This window comes from Triticum urartu, chromosome 2 (assembly GCF_003073215.2).
Source record: "Triticum urartu cultivar G1812 chromosome 2, Tu2.1, whole genome shotgun sequence".
Classification (NCBI taxonomy): Eukaryota; Viridiplantae; Streptophyta; class Magnoliopsida; order Poales; family Poaceae; genus Triticum; species Triticum urartu.
In genome coordinates, this window is record NC_053023.1 from 363,654,564 (window position 1) to 363,671,677 (window position 17,114).

Genomic DNA, 17,114 nt, shown 5'->3' on the forward strand with positions numbered 1-17,114 from the left:
TACATGCCTCCACCGCCATCGACATCACCGCCTAATTCGACGCTGACTGGTCGGCTTCCCTGATATACGATGTTCCACTTCGGGATATTGTGTCTTCCTTGGTCCATCACTTATTTCGTGGTAGTCCGAGCAGCAGCCAACAGTCTCTCGCTCCAATGCTGAGGTTGAGTATCGCGTAGTGGCTAATGCTATCGCTGAGTGTTCCTGGCTCCGCTAGCTCCTCCTTGAGCTTTCATGTCCTGTCGACAAGGCCACGGTGGTGTACTGCGATAACGTCTCCGCCGTCTCCGCTGTCTACCTCTCCGCCAACCTGGTCCATCATCGTCATACCAAGCACATCGAGGTTGATATTCATTTTGTTCAGGAACAGGTGGCTCTCGGTCATATACGTGTTCTATACGTACCACCTCCCAACAATTTGTAGACATCATGACCAAGGGTTTGCCCACGACGTCATTCGGGGATTTCGATCCAATCTTTGCGTCAGCAACGACCCGCTTCGACTGCACGCGCGCGCGCGGGGGGGGGGGGGGTGTTGTCTTATGCCACATGCCTTCCTCCTTTCCTTGTATAGTAGAGGATATGACTACCCCCTGTACTACATATGCATCTAATGAATATTGAGAGTTTCATCCTAATTGTCTACCTTTGATTTCCAAAAATTCAGTGGAGGAAAACGCCGCAAAAGGCAGTGTAAAAAGAAGAGAAAGAAGAAGACCGTGTCGGCACCACTACAAACCCAAGTCCCGCCATCAATCATGCACGCTGTCGGAATCCATCGTCAGGATCTCCAAGATGACGCCTCCAAAAGGAAAAACGATGTTGAGGACACCGTGGTCACCCAATTTGGCATAGCATGATCTTAGGTTTTCACCCGGACATTTCATGGCATGAGGTACGGAGAGCAAATAAGCTTCACAACGGTAACTTCAAGGAGGAAGACGCCATCCCTGAACGCCGTATGTTGTGATGCCACCCGAAAAAAGTAGTGCTGCAGCGAGTGAACGACATATGTATATCACACAGAAAAAATAAGGGTGTGACTTAATGAAAGCTGAAGGCCGGAAAAGGCAGAACGAAAGAACAAGAAAAGGAGTATCTTTATTTTTTGAACCAATAAGACTTTATTTTTCAAATAATAGCCAAGTCATTTACAATGGAGTGAGAAATAAAGTTAGGGATAAACAATTTCCAGAAAATAAAAGATTTATCACTAAAGGATTTTTGTGCTAATATGTGTGCCATCTCATTTGCCTCGCGGAAGCAATGTGAGTATGAGCATCCGGATTTAGAAAGGAGTATCTTGTTTCCCAAAGCTCACAGTGTCAACCTATAAAACCTCAAAAAACCTTGGCACTAACTAGAGGAGCAGCTTCCCACCCAAACAACGGCCAACGGAATCGTCCCATCAATTCCATCCACCCCCACACCCGCCGCCCGCGCCCGCGCCTGGAGCGGCGGGCCGCGGCCACCCACCCGCCCGCCGTCTCACGCCACCGCGGAAGCCGGCACTCACCTCGCGCCCGCCCCCACGTGTCCCTCCCTGCCGCCCGCGGGCCCCGCCTGTCACCCACCTCTGCCCCTGGTGGGCAGGCGAAAGCGACGCGTGAAGGGAGCGCTGCGCACGCCCCCCCTACCACCCCCCGATGGGTGCCCCTCCCCATCGATAGCCGCGCCGTTGTCTGCTGCCCCCGCCCTGCGTCCCCGTTCCCCATTCGCACCCCTCCCCACTGCCCGCATCCATTCCGCCGCCGCCGCCGCCCCGCTCCGCTCGGTTCCGGCTCTCCCTCCGCGCTGCTGTGCTCTGTGGGGCGCCGGGCCGCGCGATCCGCCGCTGCCTCCGTCGATTCGGCTCCAGTTTCGGGCGCTGCGGCGACCCCCCGAGGTGAAGCCGCTCCCGGTACTGCGGTTCAGCGCCTAATTGGGTGGGTCTACGGGATTTTTTGTCAAGAATTTTGCTGTGTAGTGGCTTGACTGTCGGACGGGGTGCGGGGTTAGGGCGGAGATTCGGATTTGTGTTTGGTGCCGGTTTGGGCGTTTTGAGGTGCGAGGTTTGTTAGCAGCTGGTGAGCTTGTGTAAGAAACGGTAATGCTTCTGTTTGTCACATATGATTCATAGCTGGTTCTAGCTGCCTGTGCGCTGTTTCTACACCACTGTCCGGCAGAGAGTAGCAGCAGGGAAAATCCGGATACGCGTTGGCAATGGGCACACGAGGCGAACCATCTGGAGTGTAAACTATAGTATTTGCTAGTCATGGCCGAATTTTAGCACTATGTCACATCGTGTGTTTGACTGCTTATGCTAGACTCGTTAAGTGGATTTAAAAGCAATATATCACAGGGAATTTGTGGTAGATTTTCGAGCGACGTACCACAGAGATCGGTAACACAATCCAGTTGTATATTAATGACTGAAGCAAAGAATTAGTGTGAGGTTCCTAGTGGGATTTGGCTATGTATTTCATGCCTAGGTTATACGTGAAGTTTCATTTTGAGTATCAGTTCATTATTAGCAACTAGTCCTGACAAGCGACAACAATGCTATGTTCTGGTTATCCTTGTTTTCTGCCGTTTAGCTTTCTTAAAGGGGTCATGCTTGGAAAATGTTCTGCTTTGTTTCTTTGTTGCATATCATTAATTTCGCTTTGTCATGTTCTATACATGAATTCCTTTTTTTTGGGATATATTGGCACAAAGCAAAAGGAACATTCAGTGAACAATAATCCAAATGCTGTCATTTATCCGTTAATATGAGACTGATCATCAGCTAATGCTTTGTATTTGTATGAGAACACTATACAAGTAATCTCTGAGTAAATCCATGCACCTCAAGTCCTCGGTTGTTCTAGTACTTGTCTCTTGAGCTACTTTTAATCTTGCTTTAGATTAGTATTGTAATGCATACAATACTACATGACTACACATGGAGCTTAGTATATTCAATTAGTGGTTGTCTACTTTTATATTTTGAGTTATTAATAAAGAAATGCATTCTTCTGTTGCTAGCAGCATGTGACGTCGGTACTCCAACGATGAAGGAGAGGAGCTCTTTATGTGATAGTGCAGCAGGTGGAAATTGGGTTTCAAAATTCAAAAGAAAGCGAAGCAAGTTAACAGCTAGCTCGTCAAATGAGCATGAGGCTACATCACCAACATCGGACTCTATAATGAACAATGGTTCCATAAAAAAGAGGTCCAAGCATGACACTAGCATTTCTACATCAGCCAAGAAGATAAGAGGACACGATGGGGTGAATTCCTTCTCTTTTTATCAGTTTATTACTTGTCAGTATATCTTGTGGATATTGTCTGTGATTTACTCTCCATCCATGCATATTTGTAAGACCTATTTTGACCAAGCTCGTAGATTAAAAAAGCTCTATGATTGAGGAAGTCACCAACACGAATGCTTATCAGTAGTTTTAACATGGTCTCTCTTACCTCTTCTTTTCACATGAGAGGTAAGAGTATATAATAGATCTGAGCCGTTGATTTCATTAGGTAGTAGGTCTGAGTAACTCTTACCTTCTTACCTATATAATAGATCTGAGCCGTTGATTTCATTAGGTAGTAGGTCTGAGTAACTCTTACCTTCTTACCTCCCATGGGAAAAGAGGATGTAAGAGGGACCATGTTAAAATTTGCCAATGCCTATACCATTCTAATAGTCCTCTGGAAATGCGAGACAATACTTTGTGTGCTTAGGCCTCCTTTGGTTCATAGGGTAGGAAAATCGTAGGAACAGGAAAGTTATAGGAAATGAGATGACATGTATCTCAAATCCTATGAGTAGGAATAGGAAAGGAGATGCCCTTTGATTCACATCATATGATTTTTTCCATCGAGTCTAGGCTAATGTTTATTTTCCTATGAAATGTGGAGGATAGGAAGAATTCCTCCATAGGAATAGGATTCCATTCCTACAAACCAAAGGGCTCTAAAGGAATTTTTCCTACAGAAATCTTAGGCCTCCTTTGGTTTGAAGGAATTTCATAGGAATTCTAGAGGATAGGATTCTTATAGGATTTTTTCCTTTAGAGCCCTTTGGTTCATAGGAATGGATTCCTATTCCTACATAGGATTGGTTCCTATCCTCCACATTTCATAGGAAAATAAAAATGAGCCTAGACTCAATGGAAAAATTTCTTTGGTGTCAACCAAATGACATCTCATTTCCTATTCCTACTCATAGGATTTGAGATACATGTCATCTCATTTCCTACAAAATTCCTATTCATACGATAATCCTATCCTATGAACCAAAAGAGGCCTTATCCTATGAAATTCCTACAAGATTCCTCTAAACCAAAGGAGGCCTTAGTATGCATGCATTAACTATGGATGCATGCCTTCCAACTTTTGCGAATATCACAAAACAAATATGCATATAAAAATTGATCAATGGAAGTACTTCATTTGTTGCTCTTCCATGACTAAATGCTAAACGATGATTTAATCACATTTTCTGTTTAACCATGGGCGTAACTCCTTTCCTCACCGGCCACATATTGTATAGCTTTGATGAAACAACTAGATGGTAACAGTTCTGGAAATCTCTCATCACACAAATACTTCAAGTGATGCTTTTCAGTAGGAGCTTACATGTTCTATTAACATGTGAACTCTCCGATGCTCGCAACAGTTTGTCATATCTGTCAGTGTGTGCTCATTTGTTAGGGGAAACCTATGAACTGTTTTGTTGTCGCCGCGTTCAGGATGCAAAATATAATTGAGTGACAGATCTTATTAAATCATCATGAGACATTCTAAGCAACTATGTTTGCCAAAAGTAAAATCAATACTACGTTTTAACTGAGCATTTACATCTTCTCCAGTTATTGACTTGTCAATTACAAATTATTACCACTTTAAGGCTTCATGTACTGTTATTTTTCTTTGCAATACTTTTGTATGTCACCTCTATTGCTGTTCAACTTATCTTATACACACATTCTCTTTGTTTCTTCAGTATTTCTATGAGTGTGTAGAATGTGACCTTGGTGGCAATTTGTTGTGTTGCGATAGCTGTCCACGGACATACCACTTGGAATGTCTTAATCCCCCCCTTAAGGTTTGAAGCGTTTCTACTGTTTGATTGCACATCTCTCTTTTTTGGTGTACTTTCTGTCTTAATCTCTTTGCACCGTTACATTTCAAATATAGCGTGCACCGCCTGGGAACTGGCAATGCCCAAGATGTCGTACGAAACAAGTTAGCTTGAAGTTGTTAGGAAGTGCGGATGCTGACACTTCCAAACGTGAAAGAACAAGGAGAATGCGTACAAGCACCATAGCAGATAGCCCATCTCCCCATAACAAAGTCTCTCTGAATACCCGGAGTCCCATACAAGAGAAAAGTGAATCAAACGAACAAGTAAAACTATCATGCCCTGGTGCATTGAAGGAAGGTGATCTCAGTGTGAAGGACAATGAAGTTCAGAAAAAGAAGCCATTGATAGTACATTTGAAGAGGCGCTCGACCAAAGAATTATCTGCAATTACGAAGCCCTTGAAGTCAGGATTCATTGGCCAGTCTTCAGAAGAGAAACAGGAGAAACATGGAGGTGCTTTGAAAATGAAGAAACATCTGCGCTCCATGGACTTGTCTCCAAAGAAATATAAAACCAAGAGGCAGCATAGTCACAAAGACTCTAAGCGATCTGAAACAAAAAGGCTCAGATATTTGGCAACTGATGTTGGCAGTGATTCGTCAATGGGGCCATCAACATCTCCTGAGCACTGCGAATCACCACCAAAAAGGAGATCTCTGGATGGCAGAACACCTACATCTAGTGCCAAGAAAGGGAAAAAGAAAGTGAAATTTGTTGATAAACAACATTCAGAGGTATTCAAACACGCTATGATTTATTAAACCATAAGACATTTTCTATACAGTTTACCTTACCAGAAATGGCGCTGAGCCATTTTCTGGTTGATGTACCTACTTGAACTTATTTAGTATGTTAGATGTTCAGTTAAGAATATTTTTTCATTTACTTTCTACCTCTGCCATGTCATTTTTCTACCTTTTCATTTTCTGCACTTCTGCAGCTTCCTTTGCTTTTGTTAGCACTTTTTCTGTTGTAATCTTCATAAGCTCATTTTGTTTCTATTACAACCATACTTTATGAACAAACTAAATAGTATTTCAGCAAACTTGCCACAGTTATTCTTGTTTGAACGGATTAATAATTTTTCAATAATACATCTTACCATGCTTTCTAATTTGACCTGGGAGATACATGGTAGCTTTGGTAAAATCTTATGGTTCATCTTGTCAGTTTTGATATTAGTGGTATTTGTAATCCCCTAACACTAAACTGGCTTGATTATTATTTTCTACTTCTATTTTTGGGTCTAATTTTGTCTATGCATTTTAGGATCATTTGTCTTTGGTTGCTACCATGACCAGCCTTCACTGCTTTTCTAATGTTTGTCTTGTTTGATGATTCATTCTTATCTTAAATATTTTTGCTTGAACATATCTATTCAGAATGCCGTTAATATATCTGGTAAAATGGTGCAGGTGCTACCTGTGGCGGGGGATACGATAATAACTCCTCAGGAGGATCTGCAGGTTCGGTCTGGAAAATACCTACACCATCAACTACCTGTGTTGCATCTTCATCCATTCATTTTTTTGCCTTTTTTCTACGTTCTCTGATTTATTGCAAACATTGATTTGCTTAGGTTGACCGCATCCTAGGCTGTCGGCTTCAGACAAGCCAAATCATTTCGCAGCCCCATGCTTTAACAGAGCAGATTGAATTAACTAATTTGCAGCTGGAAGGTGGGGTTCCTTCTAGTTCTTCCAGTGTGCCAACACAGCCGTTAAGAAACGATACTGACACCACTCTGGAGGATGTGTGCGCTGATGAATCAGCACATGATGCCTGTGAAGATCATTTGGATGGTGGTGAAATGCAGAAGGAGAATAATGGTAAATACCATGAAAAGGAGTCAGTGAACTCAGAGGAAGCCACAAAGACACTGTCAGATCGTTGCACCGACCAAATCATCACAGTAAAGGATGCTGGAGTAGTAGGAGAAAACATACCTTCAGTAAATGGTGACATTGAGGCAGTATCTGATGTTCCAGTTGAAGGAACATCGGAAAAGGGTGATATCAAACTTTCAGTTTCCGAAGTTGATGCAACTGTGCAGACCAAACAAGAGTTGACACCTGAAAGTAAAGTCCATGGAAACATAAACAAAATTGCAGGAAATGGCCATGATGATACTGCATATGAATTTTTGGTCAAATGGGCTGGAAAATCAAACATCCATAATAGCTGGATTTCTGAATCTGAACTAAGAACATTAGCAAAACGGAAACTAGAAAATTACAAAGCAAAGTATGGAATGGGTTTGATAAACATTTGCAAGGACCAATGGTGCCAACCACAACGCGTTATTGCTCTGCGTGTTTCCCTAGATGAAGTAGAAGAGGCTTTAATCAAATGGTGTGGCCTTCCTTATGATGAATGCACCTGGGAAAGATTAGATGAACCTATCATGCTGAAGTATGTCCATTTGGTTACCCAGTTCAAAAACTTTGAATGCCAAGCTTTGGACAGGGATGTGAGAGGTAACCGTGCAAATGCAAGAAACCGCCAAGAGCTGACTGTGTTGGTTGAGCAGCCAAAAGAACTTAAGGGGGGCATGCTCTTCCCACATCAACTGGAAGCATTGAACTGGCTACGTAAATGTTGGTGCAAGTCAAAAAATGTTATCCTTGCTGATGAGATGGGTCTTGGGAAGACGGTGTCAGCTTGTGCTTTTCTGTCATCCTTGTGCTGTGAATTTAAGATTAACTTGCCTTGTCTTGTCTTGGTTCCTCTTTCTACTATGCCTAACTGGATGGCTGAATTTGCATCTTGGGCGCCTCATTTAAATGTTGTGGAGTATCATGGTTCTGCACGGGCAAGATCTACAATTCGTCAATATGAGTGGCATGAAGGCGATGCAACCCAGATAGGTAAAAGCAAAAAGTCTCACAAGTTCAATGTCTTGCTTACCACTTATGAGATGGTGCTTGTTGATGCTACATATCTTCGTTCTGTGCCATGGCAAGTTCTTATAGTTGATGAAGGGCATCGTCTGAAGAACTCTAGCAGTAAACTCTTCAATTTGCTCAATACATTTTCATTTCAGCACAGGGTTTTGTTGACTGGAACCCCATTACAGAACAACATTGGTGAAATGTATAATTTGTTGAACTTCCTACAGCCTGCTTCTTTCCCTTCTCTAGCATCATTTGAGGAGAAGTTTAATGAACTTGCAACAGCAGAGAAAGTGGAGGAGCTGAAGAAACTGGTAGCACCACATATGCTTCGAAGGCTGAAAAAAGATGCAATGAAAAATATCCCCCCGAAGACAGAGCGAATGGTGCCTGTCGAACTGACATCAATCCAGGCTGAATACTACCGTGCTATGCTTACAAAGAACTACCAAGTACTGCGTAATACTGGAAAAGGTGGTGCTCATCAGTCATTGCTCAACATAGTAATGCAGCTTCGGAAAGTTTGCAACCATCCATATCTTATTCCTGGAACTGAACCCGAATCAGGTTCACCAGAGTTTTTGCATGAAATGAGAATAAAGGCCTCAGCAAAGTTAGCTTTGTTGCATTCTATGCTCAAAGTGTTACACAGTGATGGGCATCGTGTTCTTATTTTTTCTCAGATGACGAAACTTCTTGACATCCTCGAAGATTATCTGACTCTGGAATTTGGTCATAAAGCATTTGAAAGAGTAGATGGTTCGGTGTCTGTGGCTGAGCGCCAGGCAGCTATTACTCGTTTCAATCAGGACAAGACCCGTTTTGTATTTTTGTTATCTACACGGTCATGTGGTCTCGGGATCAATTTGGCAACTGCAGACACTGTTATCATATATGATTCTGATTTCAATCCGCATGCTGATATACAGGCGATGAATAGGGCACACAGGATTGGGCAGTCAAACAGACTTTTAGTGTACAGGCTTGTAGTGCGTGCTAGTGTTGAGGAGCGTATCTTGCAACTTGCCAAGAAGAAATTGATGCTTGATCAACTTTTTGTTAACAAGTCAGAATCACAGAAGGAAGTGGAAGATATCATTCGCTGGGGAACTGAGGAGCTCTTCAGGAATAACGATGAGGTGAATGGTAAAGATAATGATGAAGCTTCTGGTGCTAAACATGATGTATCTGATATTGAGGTTAAGCATAGGAGGAAAACTGGTGGCCTAGGTGATGTTTATGAGGATAAATGTATTGGCAGTTCTACCAAGCTTATTTGGGATGAAAATGCTATTATGAGGCTTCTTGATAGATCTAGCCTTCCAACAACTGTAGCTGAAAGCACTGATGGGGATTTGGACAATGATGATATGCTTGGCACTGTAAAGGTAATTTCTTCAAATAATGAATATTAAATGTTTATGCAGTGATTCATTGGTAGGTTATGGAAATGAGTGTGTCGTCTTGTACATGTCTCACCAAGCTATAGTAGTTAATAGGGATAGAACACTTGGTTTGGAAATTCCTAACCAGAGTCATCTGACTAGAATTTATTGTCATCATCTGCTTATAGATGGATCCATGCGCCAATTTTGAATTCAGTCTTTTTGTTCTTGGATTACATTACTATTACTTTTCTTGTTTCTTTTGGATGGTGGTTACTAATGTTATTGTGATGTAGTACTCCCTCTGTCTCAAAATGTAAGACGTTTTTTGACAGTGTAAAAAAACGTCTTACATTTTGAGACGGTAATAGATTTTACCTTGTGCAATTGAGAACTTATCTCCAGGGATCTCAATTAATAGTTTCTTTTACTTTCATTCGTGAAGCAGTCAATCGATTGGAATGATGATATAAATGATGATCCCGGTGCTGCTGAGGACATTCCAAATATTGACAACGATGGTTGTGAACAGGCATCAGAAACAAAACAAGATGCAGCTAATCCTGTGGAAGAAAATGAATGGGATAAACTTTTACGTCTCAGGTGCTTTACAATACCATGTAGATGTACTTGTTATTTTACCAGGCTATCTATTGCCTTGATGATCTTTTTCTTCATATTTTCTTGTTTTACTTAATAACTTTAACAAATCAGAAACAGAAAGACAAACTAAATGGAGAATAAATACTCAAATTCTAGAATGTATCCAATTGGAGAAGTTAGGAAGCGGTACGTAGCACCTTAAGAAACCTTAGGTCAGACAGGGATAGATAGTCATGGTGTACTAATTGCAAGAATCACTCTTGTCTTCTTAGCTCTCTCTCTCTCTGTCTCTGTGTGGGCATGATGGTCGGTTACTAAATGCATATTTGTGTTTCAGATGGGAGCAATATCAAATCGAAGAGGAGGCATCCCTTGGTCGAGGCAAGCGCTTAAGGAAAGCTGTTTCTTACAGGGAAACCTTTGCAGCAATTGCCAATGAAGCATTAAGTGAGGTACTTTTGTCCCTGCGCGAACATTTCTGCCTTGCTGGATGTTCTGTTTTGGTAGTAAGTAACGAGATCTGTCCTCCTAGCAAGTAGGCAAGGAGTATATCTTCATTTTGACCACCTTGATCCATTGATTGTGGCATATAACGTTATGGCAACACTGAGTTTTTTGCAAAAGTCAGGGGATGGCAGTGAAGACAGTTTTCCCTGAAAGCAACGTTTGACTAGCATGTGTTAAGCATACAGCTACCGCTTCCTTCTGAGCCAGGATCAAACTTAGATTTTGACTATGGCTGAGCCAAACTGTGGTAGAATGAGCCTACTACCAAACATTGGTTGTGTCTCCCCTAACCACTCTTAAATACATATGGTTTTGCGTGACATTGCGATGCTATTGCTGCAAAATTTGAACCTGGAAGTGAAAACTGAACCACAGGCCCCATGCGATTCAATTTTGCCCATGTCGTCATGATTTCTTATTTGAACCTTAACATTACTTGGAGCATGCTTCCTCAGTCGGCTGTACCCCTATGGACTACATGGAATCAGTCAAGGCCGTCCTGAGCACGATCCCGATTCACCAGCTCCGACGCCCCCAAGAAGACCATCAAGGCGCTCGAGAAGATCCAGCGAGGCTTCCTGTGGGCTGGCTGTGCCGAGGCAAATGGCGGGCACTGCCATGTTAACTGGCAATGCGTTGCTAGGCTGCTCTCGCTCGGCGGCCTCGGCGTGCGCGATCTTGCCCGAACCATCCTCGCGCTCCGCACATGATGGCTATGGTTCAGCCGCACGGACAACACTAGAGCGTGGGCTGGCCTCGACTTGCAGTTCACCGCCGAGGAGCGTGCATTTTTCTTTGCGTCCACCACCATGGAAATTGGGAATAGCATGGAGGCCCTCTTTTGGGAAGACCGATGGATCAACGGGCGATCCATTCGCGAGACTGCGCCGCTCCTATATGCATGCATTCCCAAGCGCCGCCACAAACTCAGGACCGTCGCCGATGGGCGCGGGACATACACGACATACACGACACGGTTGGCATCCATGAGATCGGGCAATACTTGCAGCTCTGGCACACAATTGGCCGCATGATGCTCTCCGTCGAGCCGGACCGCCTCTCTTGGAAGTGGAGTCTCCGTGGCGTCTACTCCGCCAAATCGGTCTACATCGCCACTTTCAGTGGCTCCACGGGCTGCGCTGCATGGAAGCTCACCTTGAAGAACTGGGCGCCTCCGAGCGTCTGATTCTTCCATTGGCTCGTCCGCCTCGACCGGTGTTGGATGGCAGACCGCCTCGCCCGCCGCGGCCTGCAGCACCCCACGCGATGCCCCCTCTGCGACCAGGCCCCGAGACCATGCACCACCTCATCCTCGCCTGCCCCTTCGCCCGGTAGATCTGGTACGAGGTGCTGCACTAGCTCCGTCTCCTGCGTCTCGCCCGACAGCGAGTCCTCACTCAGCGACTGGTGGCAAATGGCGCGGTAGTTCACTCCAAAACCTATGCGCAAGGGCATCGCCTCCGCGACCCTCCTCGTCCCATGGATGATTTGGAAACACCGTAACGATTGCGTCTTCAACCGAGGACGGCCCTCGGCGAATGACCTGCTTACAAAGATCAAGGATGAGGCTGCCCTCTGGGCCAGAGCAGGCCTCTAGGGCTTCGCGCCATCGTACCACAAACATGGGACGTTCACTGATGTGCTCATGAGCATTGTAACTGCCTCCTACGAGGAATGTAATCCAAACTCTCTTTCTTTAAAAAGCAATGAAAGGCAAGCTCTCTTGCGTTTTCTCAAGAAAAAAACTACATGGAATCCCTAAACACAACCCCCCCTGCCCCCTCTCTTGTGTGTTCAAAATATACTTAGACTGGTACTCCGAGGATGCTTGGGAACATTTTCGACCCAAAACATCTCCAACAGAAGCCCATCCTAAACTCATTACAAAATTGCAAATCCTGGAAATGTGGTTGCACCCTAAGAGCTTCTCCAACGGTAGCCCCCATTTTCTGAGGCTTCAAAATTTGACATCACTCCCATTTGTGAGCACCCATTTTCTTTTGCCTTTACATTGACGTACATACAGGACCCACATGTCAGTTGGCCAGTTTTTCTTCTTTTCCTTTATCTTCACTTCCCGTGGGTCAGCGCCCTGATGTGGCAGGGCGTGGGATGTAGGGGTGGGGTGGAGATGGCCGGAGGGAAGGAGGCAGAGCGTGGGCGCGGCGGTGCAGAGGGGAGGAGCGACACAGAGGCGGAGGCGGGCTGACGAGAATGAGGGCGGAGATGACGAGCTTGGCGGCATAACACCTCAGGAATGGTTCGATCCAGTTTGTTTGTGTGTGTTGGGGGGGGGGGGGGGGGGGAATGGGGGTGGGGGGGGGGGGGGGGGGGGGGTGAGGAATCGGCTGCTGGAGGGGAGGCGGTGGAGCTTGATGGCGTGGGAGGAGGAAGGCGTGTGCGTGGGTGGGAGATGAAACTTCCTCCTGCTCTCTGTTGATGGGAATTGGGGCTGGGCTGGTGGCCGATAAATGGGGTCCTCCCCTTTTGGGGGACCCAGCTGGACCTTGTTTTTACCCCCCAAGCCCCCAAAAACTTGTTTATGGACTCTGCTGGAGATGCTCTAAGCACCGGCACTCCTTCGCTAGCACCCCAAATTGCTGGCTCCATGACCACGTCCCCACTCAGCCTTTCCCTGCAAGCCACTCCCCTGCAACTGGGCCTCTCCAAAACTTAAGTTTTGAAATGCAGGGAGTATCTGGTGTGAACAAGTATGATCTAATTATAAAAAAACAAGTATGATCTAATTCCGTTGAATATTACCTCAATTTTGTGGCTCCTAGCTATACGCCTACGATAGATATTGTGAAACGTACTCCCTCCGTTCCTAAATTTAAGTCTTCCTAGAGGTTTAGTCCATATTGAAACCTCTAGAAAGACTTGTATTTAGGAACAGAGCGAGTAGCTAATAGTTGGCTGCACTGTGTTTTTCATTCGCTATTTGCCATGCACTCTTAGATTTTATATGCAGCTAGACAATGCTTTGCTGATACTGCTATGCAGGATTCTGACGATGGGGATGAACCCAAGCGAGAATACACTGCAGCTGGACTGGCTTTGAAGGAAAAATAGTATGCCCTCCCCTTCTCTCCCACCCCCTCTGGGTATCCATGTAATTGCTTTTGCATGCACAGTTTTTCTTCAGGCATTGATTTACTTCTGGTTGCAACAGTGGAAAGCTCCGTGCTAGACAGAAGGAAAGGATTGCTCAGCGGCACACAATCAAGAGCTATGCTGATGATAAACTTGAAGATTTCATAAAACTATATGACTCTAGTGTTAATGAATATGGTGTAAACCCTTTGAGAGTTGTAGAAGATCCTTACTCTGCGCAGCCATCTGGGGCTAAACGTTTCAGTGATTCAACTGCAGAAATGAGGCATTCCTCGAAGAAAGCAAAGAGATATCCTGAAATCTCTCGAGAGCTTCATGCCAAACTTGCTGCGAGTGCTACTTCGTCGAAGCACCACTCAAAGGCAACTGATGTCTTAAATCAAGGGACTCCACATCACCTCTTACCTGTCCTTGGCCTTTGTGCTCCGAATGCTGATCAGGTAAACTCGTACAAGAATTCAAATTGTGGGCCAAACATGAAGGAGCAAAAACCAGCTAGTGGTGAAGTATTCAACAAGCCACTGTCACCTTCTGCTGCCGAGTATTCTAGTGAACTAAAAAATCAGGGCCAATTGGATCCCAGCAAGGCTATGTTTCCTGGTTCATCCGAAGCTTTGCGAAGGCTGGGTAACATCATTCCAGATAGCTATTTCCCCTTCAATTCTGTATGTGCTCTTCTCAAATTTGCACTGCTCCTTTTTACATTCCGCAGGATTATTTTATTTAGTCGTGTTATTATCACTGTCCATGTTGTTCCCCTGTCAGAAGACAAAAGTTAATGTTTCCACATTATTTATGTTAGGACGGCATGTTGCTTGCACCCTAAGATTTCTTTTTGTACCTATAGTCAACAATAGTTATTCTTGATCAGAGCATGCTGTTTTCTGTTAAGTATAAGGAATAACATGGTTCTTCTGTGCAGATTCCTCCTATATCTGGGAAGGGGCTTTGTGACCCTGTTGAAAATCCTTTACCTTCTATTGCTTCATTTCAAGGGAAGATGGGTCTTCCGAACTTTGGTCTGGAAGACAATATTCCACTCAGTCATATGAAGTCAGTACCAGATCTATTTCCCAACTTCCCACTGGGCACTAATAAGGAGTATGCTCGTAATTCTATCCCAGAATTGCCAAACAGTTCATTTTTACCGAACTTCATGGCAGATATTGCTGGAAGTTCAAAAAAGGTGAGGTCAAAATTCATGGCAGATATGTCTGCCCTTCTTCCTGGGTTAGGTATTAGCCCAGTTCAACCAATCCATTCAGCCATGCCTGAAAATCACAAGAAGGTATTGGACAATATAATGATGCGTGCTCAGTATGCCACAAATAAATTAATGAAAAAGAGGTCAAAACCTGATTATTGGTCGGAAGATGAACTTGACGCTTTGTGGATTGGAGTTCGTAGGCATGGAAGAGGTAACTGGGATGCCATGCTTAGAGATCCAAAGTTGAATTTTTTGAACCACCGCACTAGTGAAGAGCTAGCATTGAGATGGATTTTGGAGGAGCAGAAAATTATGGAGGAACCAATGCCTACAGCCACCAGAAGTTCCAACTCCACATTTCCTGGTTTATCTGATGCCATGATGTCTCGGGCACTAAGTGGAAGCAACTTCTCTAAACTTAAGATGGAGCCACCTAAGTTGCACTCCCACCTAACTGATATTCAATTAGGTTGCAGTGATATACCATCTAGATTTCCTCATATTGAGCCTTCTATGAGTGAGGGTGGCCCATCACTGGCACCATGGAAGGATTTCAAGAATAAAACAGGTTATGGTGGGGATTTTCCTGGAAGCACATCTGACAAGTGGGAGAAAGCTGATGTTGGACTGGTCCCACCATATATCCCAAATCCTTTTATGATGGAAAGTATTGGTGCACTACCCATAAACATACCAAACAGTAGTTCGATCCAGCAGAATGAATTTGCATCAAGTTCTCATGAGAACATTCTTCTTCATAGTGTCACAGATGGGCAGGCCGATTTGTTTCACGAGATGCAGCGGCGTGTGAGGTTAGGCAAACAGCCCATTGAAATGAATCTGTATCACACAAAGCACTCAAGTCCTCTACTTGAAAACGCTGGCATATTTGGAAGTTCCAGATCAAACAAGCTACCGCATTGGCTTCAGGAGGCCGTGCGCGCTCCATCTAAGCCAATTGAATGTGAACTACCACCAACTGTTTTAGCAATTGCAGAGTCTGTGTGCCTACTTCTTGGAGAACAAAAACCAGCAATACCCCCATTCCCATTCCAAGGACCTCGCCTTTCTCGCCCAAAGGACCCGAGAAATACTCCAAAGAAGAGAAGAGTACATAAGGTTCAGCAAGCAGAGCATCCCAAAATTGGATCTGGGCAAGGTGATCAAATATCTGCTCCAGCACCAAAATTAATGGAAGCTCCTCCTACTTCTGCAATTGATCAGACTAATGATGCCCCTTCACTAAACTTGAACTCTCCATCATCTTCTTCCGCTGGCAGTCAGAGGCAAGACGTGATACCTCCTGCTTTTGAAGAAACACGCAATACAATGGAAGTTTCAGAAGCTGTTGCTGCTGCTTGCACGGCCAGGTCAGAGGCTCCTGAAACTGGTTGTCAGAGAGATGAATTCTCTGGGTTAGATGGCATTACCAGTGGGTCTTGTAGATCACCATCGGGGAATGCTCCTGACGCTGGTGCTCCAAGGAGGGGATTGTCGGGACCTGCAGAGTTCTCTTTGCTGCCAGTAGTTGATGCAACTGGATTAAGTACCACACGGGCAGTAGGACCTGTATCAAGTGATGATCAGGAGCCAGAACAAGAAAATCTATTAGACAGTGACAAGCACATTGGCGGCACTGAGAAACTGTTGGAGAAACCTACACCACTTGAGAGTAGGGATTCAGGTGCATCACAGTCAGTTTCAGCTCAGATAGTTGATGAAGATAAAGTCGGCATGGTTGCAGATGAGCGTTAGACTTCAGCGATGAGCTCAAGATTTCGTTTTCGTCCGTTTAGGGCTGGGATTTTCCCTTTCCCAATGTTTCCAGTGTGAGGGTGCGCTGTGTTTGTATGCTTAGTTCAGATGGAGTAAAAACTCCAGGGACTAGTAGTTTAGCACTAGTCTGTCCGGAGCAACTCACGAGATCCTCTCTATATACGTGAAATGTATATTTGCTAACCTGGTGTGGACTGCGGACAAGTATATTCATTTATTTATGCGTGTATGGTTAAGATAGTCCTACCACCCAGGTTACAATTACATGCTTTTCATTTTCTTTTTAGAAGTACTGAGTCACGGTTGGTAACCCCTTGATCAAAGCTTGCTCTCTGGTAGTTTTATCACGTGTTAGTTGCTTCTGAGTTTCCTTCATACATCAAGGTTAGTGGTTAGTATGTGTTATACTCCCTCCGTTCTTAAATATTTGTCTTTCTAGACATTTCAAATGACTACTACATACGGATGTATGTAGACATATTTTAGAGTGTAGATTCACTCATTTTGCTTCGTATGTAGTC

General features: G+C 44.4%; 1 protein-coding gene across 7 annotated transcripts; it reads left to right on the forward strand.

Annotated features, from left to right (window-relative positions):
- Positions 1-1,350: 1,350 nt before the first annotated feature.
- Positions 1,351-16,833, forward strand: LOC125537317 (protein CHROMATIN REMODELING 4). Of its 7 annotated transcripts, none has more exons than XM_048700611.1 (11): positions 1,351-1,900; positions 3,007-3,251; positions 4,970-5,071; positions 5,164-5,844; positions 6,526-6,576; positions 6,690-9,389; positions 9,832-9,989; positions 10,327-10,441; positions 13,500-13,567; positions 13,669-14,275; positions 14,533-16,833. In XM_048700611.1, exons 2-11 carry the CDS (start codon positions 3,033-3,035, stop codon positions 16,570-16,572), a joined length of 6,741 nt encoding a protein of 2,246 aa, XP_048556568.1. In that variant the 5' UTR covers positions 1,351-1,900; positions 3,007-3,032; the 3' UTR covers positions 16,573-16,833. The 7 variants fall into 7 exon arrangements, with proteins under 7 accessions (XP_048556568.1, XP_048556566.1, XP_048556569.1 ...); XM_048700609.1 differs by having other exon boundaries at positions 3,010-3,251; XM_048700612.1 differs by having other exon boundaries at positions 1,351-1,885.
- The last annotated feature ends 281 nt before the right edge of the window (positions 16,834-17,114 follow it).